The sequence below is a fragment of the Thermobia domestica genome, chromosome 2, assembly GCF_964235325.1.
Source record: "Thermobia domestica chromosome 2, izTheDome1.hap1.1, whole genome shotgun sequence".
NCBI lineage: Eukaryota > Metazoa > Arthropoda > Insecta > Zygentoma > Lepismatidae > Thermobia > Thermobia domestica.
This window is the reverse complement of record NC_137455.1, coordinates 152008188-152024468: the sequence shown is the minus strand read 5'-3', so window position 1 is coordinate 152024468 and position 16281 is coordinate 152008188. Positions and strand designations below refer to the sequence as shown.

The window sequence follows — 16281 nt, the reverse complement described above, 5'->3', positions numbered from 1 at the left end:
CGTACAACTAACTTCTTTTTAGGCATTTGCATCGTCTTGTAGAACAGCTCTTGCAAGTACATGTTCGAATAACATCTTCTGGTAGCTCATTAATGCTAGTATCCGGTGTGAGCGATGAATCATCTGCATTGTATGTCCATCCAAAACCTGTTGGTTCTAATGGTTCTTCTGCGCCTAACACTAGAATACGAATATACCATGTAAAAGGATCTTTTCAGGTGACCCTGTAATGACGAACTAGTGCAAGATAATTCCTGTAAGCTATGAAGACTACTTTGATTCATAATTTCAAATCGGAGAGTGTCAAATGTCTTAGATCTTGAGCCTGATTTTACAACCCTGACCAAATATTCTTCAGCAAGTTCCAAGCACTCAGCACTTGGAGGAAGACTTCGTCCAAATTTGCACAGATAACTTTTCCGGTTCTGCCTTAAGAGCGGATATTTTGTTACCTATCTTACTGGTAACATCAGACCCTGTTAGAAAGTGTGTTGCCAAGAATGGCATCGGGCGTTGCTGCATCTATTTCGTTGACAAGTGTGTGAATTGGTATAATATCGGATCTCGATTTTCGCATCCATAATGCTGAAAGTCCATTTTCATGTAGGATCTTGTAAAAATGAATCAGTAAAACAAACACATCTGTGTCATTTGAGAGCACTACAACGCGTTGCATCCCATGCTTAACCGCATGGAAAACGTGAGGGATAATGCGTATGTCAGCCTTCTCAACAGCTACTTTGAGAGTTCTTGATATTTCCGTGAATCTCTTATCTTTGATTGATACAGCTGGAGTAGGACCACCGTCAAGCAAGACGCCACTGAGAATAGTTTCCCAATCTCGATTTATTGTAACTGTCTTCAAAAATTCAGCCAGAGCAGCCTGAATCAAAACTTTGTTCTCAGGTGATGCCCAAAATCTGTCCATCTGTACAGGAAGTGTTGTGGTAGTGCTTATTGATGTCAATGGTAGTGGCTGTACAGAAGATCTTCTTTTCCTCTCAGCACTTTTGATTGATGTTGGAAGATAGCTATCAAACACATAGTCGACACGGCTGAATTTGCAGGCTTTATTTACAATGGTGTCAAGTGATGTGAACAAGTCTTTAAATGTGACATTTCCTTTAACTTTCAGTCTTCGAAACTGGTTCATTACATCAACTACAACACAGGTTTCGAGAGGATCATTTTTCTGGAAATTTATGGCCGTGGTATCTAATCTTTTTATCAAAATATTCATAAGCTGAAACTTTGAGGGTTTCGTAGTGGCCCCGTTCTCATCTAGTAAGGGTGAAGGTGAAATATCATAACTAAGAATTTCTGCCATCGACAATCCTCTCTCCTTGGCAATTTCTACTTTTCTTTGAAACAGTAATTGATCCTTAATAACGCTTCTCACAGTTTTCATTTTCATCTGCATGCTAGGTTGTGTTATACTTCGAAATGTGGGAAGATTTTGTCTGTGAATGGGTGCCATCAGTGATTTCGAGCAAGATATAAACCTTTCCTGTCGGAATGTGGCAAAAGCTTCTTCGGCAGTCATCAAAAATTGTAAAAGTTTCTTGGCACTCGATTCCGGGACACACTCATTGGTTAGAAGGTTGTGAAACTTCACTTCGCCATTCACAATATATGGATTTTTTCTGCTCTCAATGTACTGGAACATATTTTGGATGCTTTCTTCCATTTTATTTCTGATGCATTTTTAACTCATAATCACACGGTATAACATTAAGTCCCCTTCACTTAATCTTTTATATCTTGATGTTGACGAATCTTCCATGACGTCTTCCTTTGGTTCTACTTGCAGATTGGCTTCGTTCTCTCGCTTCTTGTTCAGCAAACGATTTTTATGAGTATAGTTTTTGTAACACTCATTTGAACAATGATATTTGAACTCAAAATCTCGTCCAAGGACATTGGTTGGCTGGAAGGTCTCATCTTGCCATATTTCAGCTGCATCCAAGACTTTTTGTCTTCCTTCTATTGTAGTTGTGGTTTTCTCTTTATTCTTATGCTTTTGGTATATGATGCATTTGGAACCATCCACTTCTGTTCGGCTTCCGCTTCCACGGTCTAATTGTAGGCCAACAGGATGTTCATCATCATTCATTTCAATAAATGGGTCAGCTGAGCACTGAAAAAAAAAAAAAAAAAAAAGAAAGAAACAAAATGTCAATGCCTACATTTAACGTGTAGGTGGGTTAAACACTTGAACATTACACCAAAATCACGCGTTTAAAAATTACTTTGGTAGGTGAAAATTTAAGGAATATTTTAATTAAGATGCAGATTTAATTACAATAATGTCCCGTATTGAATAGTGATAACATTATTAAAGAAGTTTCTTAGTTAGTAATATAAACCAATTTTGCAACACTGCTTGTTGCAAACATTGAGACAAAGGCTTTGGAGTAAGAACAATAACAATCGTCCATGTAATCAAAACGAAACTTGATTACTTTCATTTGAAAAACTTATTTCTTTTACAACACGCAGAAAATATATATAAAAAAGCCATTCCACTGACCTAAATAAACTACCTGTTCCACTCGAAATTTATAGATTTAAAGTATTTATCCACTATTTACACACATTTAGCAGATAAACACTCTTTGCACTATCATCCTCGTGTAAACATTACTCACCAATGTTTGCAACCCTCAGGACAAAATGTTACTAACTTTTACACAGCATCATTTTGTGAGTTCATAATATTACCCCCCCCCCCACACACACAGATTCGAAACCACAGGAGGGTTGAAATGGATTTTTCCCCCACTTGAGGTCACGAAAAAGTGAAATTTACTTAAATTCCCTTTATTTCCATTTGAAAAGTGACTTTTCCCCTCATTTTTCCGCACATTTCGCACCCTGCACACACACACGCACACACCTCCTTAAAATGTTATATATAGACTTCGGATTTTAAGGCAAATGCCTATTTTGTTCCCTTTATAGGAAGTAAAAAATACTTCGGATCTTTACGAATCATGAGGAATTAAGCCTATTAAAACACTTTATAAGTGCCCTAAAAATGCCTAAAATGGAGTTTAGCGCCTATTTTGGCCGTTTTGGCCTAAAAATGCCTAAAACTGCAAAAAATACAAAATTCCTGTATTTTTTAAATAAACTTTTTTTTTAGTGTTGAGTGAAATTTAATTGACAAATCTGAAGGCAGAGTGAGTGTGTTTGTCGAGGCTAATTTTAGTCTAACTCGTATGAAGAAGTGAAACGCAGAGGGTGGTTGTATGTAAAAAATTGTTTCTAAAAGTTGAGCTATTTCTGCTCAAGGTCAAGCCCATTTGTGAAAGACAAAGACAAACCATCCCTTTGCATCCTGCAGACACTGTACTGAAAGATCTCTATCTCTTTCTGTCTGTCTCTCTTTCCCCAGGGGCAAAACCAAAGCTATTGCTAAGTGCATATCGCAGTAACCAATATTCCCCTCCCTGCCGTTCTGCATTCTTGGAACTATTCCACCTTTTCTCTTCTGTAGCGGCTCACTTCAGCTCTTCTGTGATCCGTTCAGCTCTCTGGAATTTGGACAATAGTTTACACACACACATTCACAAATCAACACACAGCTCTATTGAAGCAAGAATCTCTTCGGGTCTTCGCTTTCAATATTTGGGAAAAACCAAAGTCCACGAACAGAAACGATTCATGAAGTGACGCGGTTCAGTTGACTGGAGTATCCATCCATGTATCATTTTCGGGTCAGTGCAGTGATTTATCTTAAACACGTAGTTCAAGAACGATACATCGTCTCTACAACGCATGAACAATTGGACTCAACGGCTTACAGCCCAGTCACAGATCTTGAGGATTCTTAAAAAGAAGTTTTGTATCATACGCAACAATGCCAAAGGAGAAGTCTTCAAAAAGTACCTTGATTCGCCAGTGGTTGCAAGAATTTCCAGATCTAACATACGATGGAAGAATAATCTTTTGTCCATTGTGCAGCAAGCAGGTAAGAAAAGCTATTTTTATTTACAGAATTTATAAATTTAATTAAATCAATTGTACACCCCCCCCCTCCTTGTTTCTGTATAGCTAGCTAAAGTAAAACCTTTATCAATGGGAGGTTAACTATTTTAAGAGACAACGTTACTGAGCTGCTGAACTCGTGAAAATCTAATTTACATGGAATTTAGATCAGTTAAGAAAAAACATAAAAATAATCCTGTAACACAGGAAAATCTTTAAAATGTAAAGACTTCTAGCAGCCTGCTTAAATGAAATATATGAACGATGGTTTTGAAAGTGCTAATGGAAGAAAGTGTCTAGACTTACACATTCAACAGTTTTAGGGATTCTCGGGGATCTTGAGAAAAGCGGACATGGCATTCTCGGTTCTTTCCGAAGGACTCCCCCCCCCCCCGAAAAAAAGCGGTAAAGGTTAAAAACAATGTAAGTTAAAGTTGACATATTGTGTCAGTAACTCCAAAAGGGGTCCTCTTTTCGGAGAAAAATGTTTAATGCCAGCAATTACTCGACAGTTTCAGGAGCTTAAGAAAACATATTTTTGCTATCTCGTTTTTCAAAAGAAAAAAAAAAATACGAAAGAAGTTAAGAAAGGCGGGATTCAATTTTTTTTAAATGCCAACAGTTCCAAAAGTTTGAAAGAAGAAATGTGCAATGCCAATATTGATTATCTTTAAAAAGTTAAGGAAACTGGATATATCCTTTCATCCCGAAAATATCTAAAAACGAGGATTTCAGTTTGAAAGAAAAACTAGAAATGTCAATATCTTGAAAAGCATAAAAGATAGGAAAAATGTTTAAAGGCCATTTTTTTTTTTTTTTTTTTGTTATTTTTCTCGAAAAAGAAAGAAAAGATCTGTTAATAGTTAAATAACGGCGTTTGAGGTTCATAGATTGTCTCAGAACTTGTTTTACGAAGCAGAAACTTGTTTGTCTCTTTGTTTTTTTATTTATCAATTTTGCTCGAGGTGCTACTGTCTATTGTCTTAAGATGCTATTGATTTCCATCCATAGTTACAGACAAATAAATTCCACACAGGGGCAAGAAAAGAACAGTCTGACACTCGTCTAACAAGAATTACAATTGCGGATAATTTTATTTTAGGACAGATCTTAAGAAAGGAAGAATTTGTCTCTGATGTTCTCTCCCCAAAGCCAAAAAAAAAAAAAAAAAAAAGGAATTCTAATCGATTGCTCTCTCTCTCTCTCTCTCCTGATGAAGAATATCCATACACCTTTTGTCGCAGGGCCGCAAGAGACAACTAATTTCCAAAAAAAAAAAAAATTAAAAAACGCCAATTTTATTTATTGTATCATGCTGATGTTCACGCTCAACTAAGGCATTGCTAATACTTTATTTTCGTTCTAACTTTGGTTTCTGTCAGTTGATAGTTGCAAAAATTTTGAATTTTTGAAATTTTAAAACGGCCCTTATTTTAAATTTTTGACAGGTCACTGATTTTCACACTGAAACATTTTAATCATATTTTGGGGAAAATTTGGTTCAAATCAGTTAAAAATTTTGTAAATTACAGTTTTAAAGAAAATTTTAAAGGGACGATATTTTGAAATTTTTCATGCAATTATTTTGGCATCCAAATCTCAAACAAAATATTGCCAAATTATGTTTTAATTTTTGCCAAGTTGGAGTGTGTCAGCATTCGAAATTAAATAAAATATAGTGCTTAAAATTAAATTAGTTACAGTGCTTAAAATTAAATATTATTTCTCAGATATTGATATACAATTTTATTGCTTCTGTCTGTAAATTGGGGATTATTCTGAAGTAAAATGCTCATCGATTAGTCTTTTATTTGATCTGTTCTGATTCGAAATGGGACTGGGGTATATTGGTCTTTAACGAGGTAGACCAACAAGTTTGCCTTTTTGTCAACTTTAAATCAATAATGTAACGTTCACCGATTAAAAAAAAAAAAAAAAGCACATTACGACCAGAAAGGCAAGCAAACAGTGATGGTAGTTGTCGCAATTAGTGCTCTCAATCGGGTCAGTTCGGGTCGACTTTTGGTTGGACACCCTCGAGTAACGGGTCGGGTCAGGTCAGCCTAACTCGGGTCACGGGTCGGGTAGCGTTAGACCAACTCAGTTCACCGGTCGAGTCGGGTCACCCGAGATAGTTTGACCCGACCCGACTGGTGAACTGAGTTGGTCTAACGATACCAGACTCGTGACCCGAGTTAGGCTGACCTGACCCGACCCGTTACTGAGGGTGTCCAACAATAAGCTGACCCGAACTGACCCGTTTGAAAATACTAGTCGCAATGTACACGAAGAAAATTAGAGAATTTGAAACCGAAATTAAAGTTAAAACGCCACCATCTTCACTAGTTTTGTAAGAAGCATTTGAAAATATATTTCTAAGCGTTTTTTTTTTTTTTTTTTTTTTTTTTAAGGTTTCTCAGGAAAAGAAGTGCCACTTAAAGCAACACATTGATGGTGCTGGACATCTTGCCAAATCTAAAGCGAAGAAACAACAGAAACAGACACAGTTAACTCAGCCTTCTGGATCTGGATCTGAATCTGGAACTGCGAACACATTTAATGCGGATCTTGCTAGAGCCCTTGTCGCTGCCAACATCCCATGGAACACACTTCAAAATGAAACATTCCGACAGTTTTTACAGAAGTGGTGCCAGCAATCGATACCGTGTGAGTCAACACTCAGGAAAACGTGTTTGGATTCTGAATACAACAATACACTTGATACAATCAGAAAGGATATTGGCGATTCCAGCATTTGGGTAGGCGTCGATGAGACTACTGATGCATGCAATAGATACATAGTGAATGTTGTTGTAGGAAAACTTGATGAAGATGGACCTTCAACTCCTCACTTGTTAAGTAGCAAGGAAATTAAGAAAGTGAGTGCCCAGACAATTGCTTACACCGTGAACAAAAGTTTGCAACTTCTGTATCCTAGTGGTGTGGATGATTCTAAAATTCTTCTTCTTTGCACAGATGCAGCTTCTTACATGATTGCTGCGTTTAAGAACCTAAAACCTTTCTACCCCAACCTCATCCATGTTACCTGTGTAGCACATGCTTTTCATAGAATTTCTGAAACAATCAGGAACGAATTTCCTCAAGTCAATGCCCTCATTTCTAACATGAAAAAAACTTTTTGCAAAGCCCCATCGAGAATCGCTGTCTTTAAAGAAAAACTGCCTGGCATTTCTCTTCCTCCACAACCTGTCCTAACGCGCTGGGGAACATGGCTTGAAGCAGCTTTGTATTACGCAGAGAACTTGGACGCTATTGCTGGTGTTGTTGGCGAACTTCCTGGTGTGGAAAACATTGCAAGTGTTTCAGTTTTGAAGGAACTTTTCAAAGATCCCATTCTCAAAAGAGATCTTGTATATATCAAGTCAAATTTTTCATTCTTACCTACGACGATCACTAAGTTGGAAGCTACGGGAAAGCCACTTAGTGAACAGGTGTCAGTAGTTAACGAAGCCGAAAAGAAAATCCAAAGTGCTACGGGGAAAGTTGGGGAAAAAGTGCAGTGTAAGTGGGAAAGTGTAGTGAAGAAGAATGAGGGATTTCTTGTGTTGGCTCGTATAGGGAAAGTTTTGATGGGAGAGGATGAAACCATCCCCGACGAAGTGGAAATGAAAAATGTATCGAAATTTAAGTATGCTCCTGTAACATCTGTCTCAGTGGAAAGATCGTTTTCGGCAGCAAAGATGATCCTTACAGACAAAAGAGAGAGATTGACAGTCGAAAACTTTGAGAAACTGTTGGTAATTTACTGTTTCCAAAATTACGAATGAGCAAGTTGTGTACTGAATGAATCACCTGATTCACTGAAAACAAAAGATGTTAATAAAAAGGGGTATGTAATAATTTATACTATTATTTTTAGAGCCTATTTTTAATTTTTAGCGCCTATTTTCCTATTTTTAGTACCTATTTTAGGCGCCTAAAATTAAACTTTTTGGTGCCTAAAATTCCGAAGTCTAGTGATCATTAGAAGCAGTCCTAAATTCACACTTATATGAGGTTAATTATAGAACAAAAATAGGCATACTATTGGCTTTTTGGGAAAATTTGCTATTAAAATGAGGTGTCACATGCTATGGTTTTCATTTTTCAAACTTTACTTTAATTCCAAATGGCGGATTTCAAGAGAACTGCCGTCAAGGCCATACCTACCATACAACTTCCCCCTAGGCCTTATATGTATCTAAATGTGTGTTCTTTCATTAACGCTCCGTTTACAAAGGCTAGTAAGGGACTTCTGCAGTAATCTCTAATAACCACATCACAACTCTTAAAAATTATAAAAAATAGAAAATATGCACCATGGCAAAAATTTCTGTCATCACAAATAATACATATATGCCCTCTATCAGCTAGAAAAAATTCATTGAAATCGGAGCCGGACAATTAGATGATGTCCCTTGTAAGATTCGCTAGCCAGGTTTTGTGTCAAAACACAGCGCCAAGCTACAGTAAACGGACAATATATGTACGGATTTATTTCTTGTTCTTTGACATTATATAATGGAACCATTTTTATTAGTATTTCATAGTTTAATAGTATTGTGTATGATCATTTATTTGAGTACTTTCTTTTAAAATCTTGTTTAATGAAATATTTACTTGAAAATACTGCGTAGCATTTTATTATGTGTTAATTTTGTTTATTATTATCATATATTTCACAGATAGTTATTTAGTTCACTATTACTGTTAGTATATCTAGGGATTAATTTCTTGTTCTTTGACATTACGTAATGAAAGCAATAAATCTTCGTGGGTAATTATTTAGCGCAGGTACAGTCACGAAAAAAAAAAAACATTCATCAGTTGACAAAATTTATTTTCCTAATAACTCAAGAATAAATTATTCTATTACAGTACCGATTTTGGCAAGTTAACAACTGTAGAATACTTTCTTTTCCGTGTGTACAGGAAGATTATATGGTTCGGATTCCCGTCTCATATATCCTCGGAGATATTCTGATTCTTTTAGAATGGAATGCAATTTAATGTAATATTTACCTGAAAATAATGTTTAGCATTGTATTATATGCTATTCTGGTTTATTATTTAGTTTACTATTACTGTTATGTAGAAATTTATTTCTTGTTCTTTGACACTACGTAATGAAAGCATTACATGTTCGTGGCTAATCATTTGGTGCACGTACTTTCTGTGTAGGAATCTTGAGTTCGACTCTTGCCGGGTTTCACGTATGTCTCGTTTAACCTCAGGGATATTCTGATTCTTGTAGAATAGAATGAATTCATGTGTTATATCACAGAATACTACATTCCTAGATCAATCCGCTTTCTCAGATTTGTTCAAAAGAATGTAACAGTTGGCTATTTCATTAGGCAATGTATAGACAATCATACATAATATTAGCGTTAGTTTTTACTTGAAAATACTGCGTAGCATTGTATTATGTGTTAATTTTGTTTATTATTATCATACATTTCACAGCTAGTTATTTAGTTCACTGCTACTGTTAGTATATCTAGGGATTCATTTCTTGTTCTTTGACATTACGTAATGAAAGCAATACATCTTCGTGGGTAATCATTTAGTGCACGTACAGTCACGAAAAAAAAATATTCTTCAGTTGACAAAATATCTTTTCTTAATAACAAGAATAAATTGTTCTATTACAGTACCGATTTTGGCAAGTTATCAAATTATAACTATTCCAAAGATAACGAGAAGAAAAGATCCAGATTAATTAATTTGTTCACGAGTTAATGCGAAAAAGAAAATTTCTCAACTGTAGAATTCTTTCTTTTCCGTGTGTACAGGAAGATTATATGGTTCGGATTCCCGTCTCATATATCCTCGGAGATATTCAGATTCGTCTCCTATATCCTCGGAGATATTCAGATTCTTTTAGTATAGAATGCAATTTAATGTAATATTTACTTGAATATAGTGTTTAGCGTTGTATTATGTGTTATTCTGGTTTATTGTTTAGTTTACTATTACTGATATTATATGTAGGAATTTATTTCTTGTTCTTTGACACTACGTAATGAAACCAGTACATATTCGTGGCTAATCATTTAGTGCACGTACTTTTTTGTGTAGGAAGAATTTGACTCTTGTCGGATTCCACGTTAAGCTGTAGATTCATGTCTCGTATAACTTCGGTGATATTGTGGCTCTTGTAGAATAGAATGAATTTTAATGTAATATTTACGTGAATATAGTGATTAGCATTGTATTATATAGCTAGTTATTTAGTTTACTATTACTGTTAGTATATGTAGGATTTATTTCTTGTTCTTTGGCATTACGTAATGAAATCATTTTATAAGTATAGTATTTTCATAGTGGTTTTGATTATTATTTCGGTGCTTTTCTAAATCTTGTTTTCGTAACGTAGATAGTTATTTCACGTTAGGCTGTAGATTCACGTCTCATATAGATTTGCCCAATCCTTCTAGACTCGATTTTTCAAAGAAAACGATAATGAATCAGAAATATCTTGGTTTCTTGGATATACGTGCCTATGTTGTGGGAAATTTGAGTCTGATTCCACGTTAAGCTGTAGATCCGTGTCTCATGTAACCTCGGAAAAATGTTTTGATTTTAATGTAATATATACTTGAATATAAGGCTTAGCATTGTTGGTTTATTATTATCATATATGATCATAGGTAGTTAATTAGGTTACCATTACTATTAGTATTTTCATAGTTTAATAGTATTGGTTTTGATTATTATTTTAGTGATTTTTTTAAAATCTTGTTTTCGTAGCGTAGTTATATCTTTAATAGTATTGGTATTGGAATTATTTCATTTGTTTTCGCGGATATACGTGCTTATGTTGTGAGAGACTTGAGTTCAACTCCTGACGATAGTTCATGTATTTCAAATTTCACGTTAAGCTGTAGTTTCACTTACATCTCGTATAGACTAGTTTAATTCTTCTAGATTAGAGTTTTCAAAGAAAAATTGATAATGAATCAGAAATTTGTACACATATTCAAGATAGCGTTGGTTTTTGCGACAGTGTTTCTTTGAATGTAAGTTATCTTCTGTATATAGGGTAGGTCAGTGTTTCTTTCTTTAGATATATGTTATCTTTTGTTGTTCATCATTACGCCACTTGATGTGAGAACATTGTTCACACTTCTCACTTTTGTTGATGTTTGTTTTCACAAGTGATTTAATTATCTTCACACGTATGTAGTTCATTCTTTAAAAAGTAAACTTGCGATGTTTAAAGATGGTGATGAATGTGTACAATAGATTTCAAACTTTTAATGAAATCATTCAATTCTTTTAATGTTAGACTTTCGTTTTGAAAGTAATTACTCTTCAGCAGCGGGTGAGGAGCGCTGCTGCACTCTACAAAACTCCTCAAGAAGCCATTATTAGTACCCTGAGGAAATGCAAGGTGGTTTCTTTACTTTCAAAAACTCAAGAACCCTTTTGTGCTTTCCTCTGTTATCTTTTCATTATATTTGAAGATAATTATTTATTATTATGTTTCGAAATTTGCTTTTCTTTTCATTATTTCACTGTACTTCAAAGATAGCACTTAGTCATTTCCCTTACCTTTCCCTGTACATGCAACTATATAGTATTTTACTCAACATTTTCGGTATACATGCAAATATATATGAAGAAGACGATTAAGAAAAAATGAAAAACAGGATTATCTTGCATTTAAACCTGTCAGAAGATGAATTGCTCAAAGGACTGTGACGCATTTATCTTCTACTAATAGACAAATTTTATGTATTTCTTTTGAATAAAAGATAAATAACTGCTTTTTATTTAAGATATGTGATAAGATGAATAATTAGTTTTCTTTCAGGAAACAAATTCATATTCATCACATAAAGTAACGTTTCATTCCTATTTCGTTACAGTACCCATTAAAAGAGACGCTGAAACTACCTGAAGCAAAAGAAGAGGAAATTTAAGCAAGATTTTCTACGTTTAAACCTTTTCGAAGACGAAAAACTGATCAAAGAACGGCGACGCCTCTCCTTTACGAATAGGTGAGTTTTATATCTTTCAGATAAAAAAGATCCACAACTGCTTTTCGTCTTTTAGAATATGTGTGATAATAATTACTTATTTCTTTTAGGTAAAACGAATTTATGTCCATCATGTAAAGTAACGTTTGCTTTTTTCTTTTTAAGTTAGGTTAAGATGAACTAAGAAAAACTCAGATACGGTGTTTGCCCGCTATAATACATTGATCGTACGAATAAGTTACTGCGAAGCGTTAAAGATATTAATATTCAAGAGGAAGGCTGTATGAGACGTAAACCTATATTTACAAGATTCATACGAGGAAATAAAATTATACAAGTTACTACCGGTAATTGAACTCGGGTGTTACAAGGTATAAGTCAAATGCATACAGTTGCAATATTCAGCGAGTCGGTGTTTTGCTTTAAAGAAGAGAAAACTATTGGTTAGTATAGGAATACCATTAGTAAAAATGATAGCTTATAGTATTAACTGTATGAATTTCTTTAGAAAATAAGAAAGGAAGGAAAAGTTAACTTTGATTTTTCGTGCTAAGTAAACATAGTTTTAGCGTTTTGTTCAACACCGAAGCTATACGAGTCATAAATTAGTGTAGTATTTCAAGAACTAAACTGGAGTTTTCGAATGTATAGTTGAACTGCATGGAGTAGCGTTATTTACTGGTATCATATGGTATTTGCTTAAAAGAAAAGAAAACTTATGATAGGTATTGTTTTATTTTGGATTTTTATATCTTCTTAAAAATATGGAGATTGTTATTATAGTAAGAAAGTGTGCAGAAAATGAAAATGTTAAGAATACTTAGGACAAAATGATTGAACGAACACAAACTCAGATATTTTCGTACGTAACTAGATGCGTTTGATCAATATGGTTATTTTCATAAAAAGTAAATAATCGCATTCATAAAAATGCGTGTGTTGCTATACAGTAAGAAAAAGAGAGAAAAGAAATGTATAACTATAAGATAGGTGTACTTTTTGAAGTTTAATTTATATTTTCTGATTAAAATTCGTATTTATTTCCAGAAAAGATTATGCCAACCTCACGTAGTGCTGCAATGACCAGTGTAGAATATTGTGAAGATAAAATAAGAAGAGGAAATAAAAAAATGTACTATATTTATACTACGTGTCCAAACAATAAATTAATAAAAAAAAAAGACTGCACACGTGATGATTGTGTCAATGTGACGCTATTAGAACTTTATCAAGAGGAAAAAGAAAGTGTAGATAAAATGATTTTGGGGGTAAACTGGGACTTAGATGGTAAGTGTATGCGGAAAAAAGTGAAATGATAGAAGAGGAAAAAGAAAAGGAAGTGGAGGGTGAGGTGACTTTTGGGCTGCTAATAAAAAGCCGAGATGAAGTAAAAGAAAGGAAAATTGTAAATATTTGTGTATATTAGAAAAAGAAAAAAATAATTTAAATTAACTGTAGATAAAATTTGATGTTTTTATTTCAATAAAATGTGAAATTGGTTTATCTAGAAAAAGTGGTTTGATTAGTTGTTGCTCCTAGAGGAGGCAAGATGTATTGTTGGGGGGTTTAAATTATTGTGGATACAAGTCACTTGTTTTAATGTGTTGCTCTACCTGTAAACTGAAATTCTAATTTGTTGTTTTCAGCATTGAGGCTAAAGGAGAGAAACATTTAACTTTATTGTGGATACAAGTCAGTTGCTCTGTGAACTGAAATTCTAATTTGTTTTCAGCATTCAGCATTGAGACAAACATTTAACTTAAAGAAACAGTTTATCGTCCTACAGTTATTTGATACAGCCTAACTTATATGAGACCACTTTTACGATAAATGAGAAAAATAATAATGTGATGCTGTATTTTTTATTTTTATGTTTATTTTACTAAATACATGGAAGTTAGGCGGGATTGTAGTAGTGTATTTTATAGATGCGTTAAAATACCAATAATTCTTCTGACAAAACTATTACTTTCAAATATCGAGGATCACGAGGAAATTTGTATAAACTGAAAGCAGGGATTTCATATTATTAATCAATTAAAAATCTTTTGTCGTCACGATTTCTGTTAAGGAATTAGAAGCTTAAAATATATGCAAACTATAATCATACCTATTGTGCTGTATGTTTGATTACTAACTCTGAGGGAAAAACGCAGACGGAAAGTATTTGAAAACAAGATTCTTAGACGAATATTCGGACTACAAGTGAAAACGAATTGGTAATGGTAGAAACTTCATAACGGGAAAGTGCATAATTTATACCATTTATCAAATATTGTTAGGGTTATCAAGTCTATGATTTTTCATCTTACGTACATTCATGTGTAATTATATTTCTCTTTAAATGACCTGAATACTGTTTATGTATGTAGGTAAGGTCAGTATTTCTTCAAAGGTAGGTAAGGTCGTATGTTATCTTTGTTAGTCAGCATTATTTCTTACTACGAGAACGGCACGTTCACTTCTCGCTTTCATTGTCTGTCTTTTTTATTATTGTTCTTATGATGACAAAGTACTGAAAGTTATTTTGTTGAAGTGTCTAGTTATTTACAAGTAATACGTATACTATTATTAGCGAGCTAAAAGATTGTTTCATCGCGATGGGATGAGGGCACAATAAACTGTAGGTTCAACCTTGGGGATTCAGGGTTCGATTCCTGATGGGTCACTCGAAAGAAAAATGTTAATTTTTTTTCAGGATATCTGAACGGTACCTAACATTTATATTTTGGGGTGTGTTACGTTCGTTCCCTGTATCAAAGTGGTCAAAGTATTGATTTTTCATTCTCCTATGATCTCAGAAATTGTTTCGAATATTAACTCTTCAAATCTAGTTTGTACCACTTTCGTTTGATATCTACGTGCTTCAAACAATGTGATGTTACATAATTCGTGTCTGCTTTGATTATGACAAAGTTTCCATGTAATTAGCATTTATTATTCCTTGTTTTCATGAACTAGTTAATTTAGATCTTGATAGGTCATAAGTTCCTTTGCGAAGGGAAAACCGAAACTGATCGTTCACGAAATACTGTTCCTACATTAAACAAAATTTACAGGAAAGTCGGTTCAGTTATTTCAAGTCGAGTCTTAAAGAAAATTCGTTCGTTCCCACCGTTAATGAAGAATGTAATATAAAAATGAAGTATGGCTTCAACTAAGGACAAGTTTGTGATACCGTTCCTAAATTAGACAAAATTTACAGAAACTTCGGAATGTGTCGGGTTGGGGTTCAAACCTCCCCAAGCTGGGGACCTTATGTCCACAGCAAATGAAGAATAGGGTTGGACATGAACCGAGTTTTAGCCCGACTCAACTCAAATTCGACTCGAGTGAAATGTTATTTTCTCGAATCGAGTTCTGAGCCGATTCACTTTTTGAGGACGAATTTTAATCGTGCGACGATAAACTACGAATTAGTCTTCCGCAATAGAAGTAAACGCACATCGTCCCTATCGCCATATCACACATCACCTTTTATAATAATATGTGAGAGGAAACAAGGACTCGAGAAAATCTACGAACACAATGTTGTTCACCGTAAACGTATGTCGCACTGTGATCGAAATAAAAACCTCAGTAGAGATAAGCGCGCAGCGTCTCCTTAGTGAAAAAAGACGTCCGTACGATTTCTTTTCACATCAATCATTCTGAATGACTTCTTTATTCCTACCAGACAAATATTGGAATAATACCATCATTAGTACACTAATAAATTTTTATATCATATTTAAGGCACAACTATCACAAAATACATATTTATGTGTAAATAAAAGATTTCAATTTCACTATTATTATTATTATTATTATTATTATTATTATTATTATTATTATTATTATTATTAAATGCACTAAATTTAGTGCTACACTGCTCAGTATAAATGAAAAAATATTATTTTCTTCTTTATGAACAGAAGTCCACTTCATCGATACCCTTTAACGGATGAGTATCGCTTTCCGCCAACATGGCTGTGTTTGTACACTATCAAATAAATCAGCCATAGGTGAATCTATGAGTTTTTGTTTGCAAAATATTTTCATTTCCAACTTTAATCTTTCACAATCAATGTTCACATCGCAGTTCTTATCAAGAGACACTCTTGGAAAACTTATGTTCTTTCCATTAATAATACTCTGTCAACACATGTATGAATTCGTGCAAGTCCTCTGCATGCAAGACATTCCAATTGTACATGATTACGAATAGTATCTGTACACAAATCAAAATATTCACGTACACAACACTGCAAACTTTACTGTTTTTCACATCATGTTCAATACACGGCAATATTTCCAAGAAATAAAG

At 34.1% G+C, this 16281-nt stretch overlaps 1 protein-coding gene across 3 annotated transcripts in view; it reads left to right on the top strand.

Moving 5' to 3' along the window:
- Window positions 1-16281, top strand: part of LOC145676476 (protein lethal(2)essential for life-like) — a 62178-nt gene that overhangs the window by 20306 nt on the left and 25591 nt on the right. Inside the window, exons 2-3 of one of the 3 annotated variants that reach the window (XM_081747282.1) lie at window positions 11865-11996; window positions 13023-13262. The exons of the other annotated variants lie outside the window; for them this stretch is intronic. Of the exons in view, the coding sequence (XP_081603408.1) occupies window positions 13260-13262 (3 nt within the window). The 5' untranslated portion in view covers window positions 11865-11996; window positions 13023-13259. The remainder of the gene's footprint in view (window positions 1-11864; window positions 11997-13022; window positions 13263-16281) is intronic. 3 annotated transcript variants of the gene reach the window in all.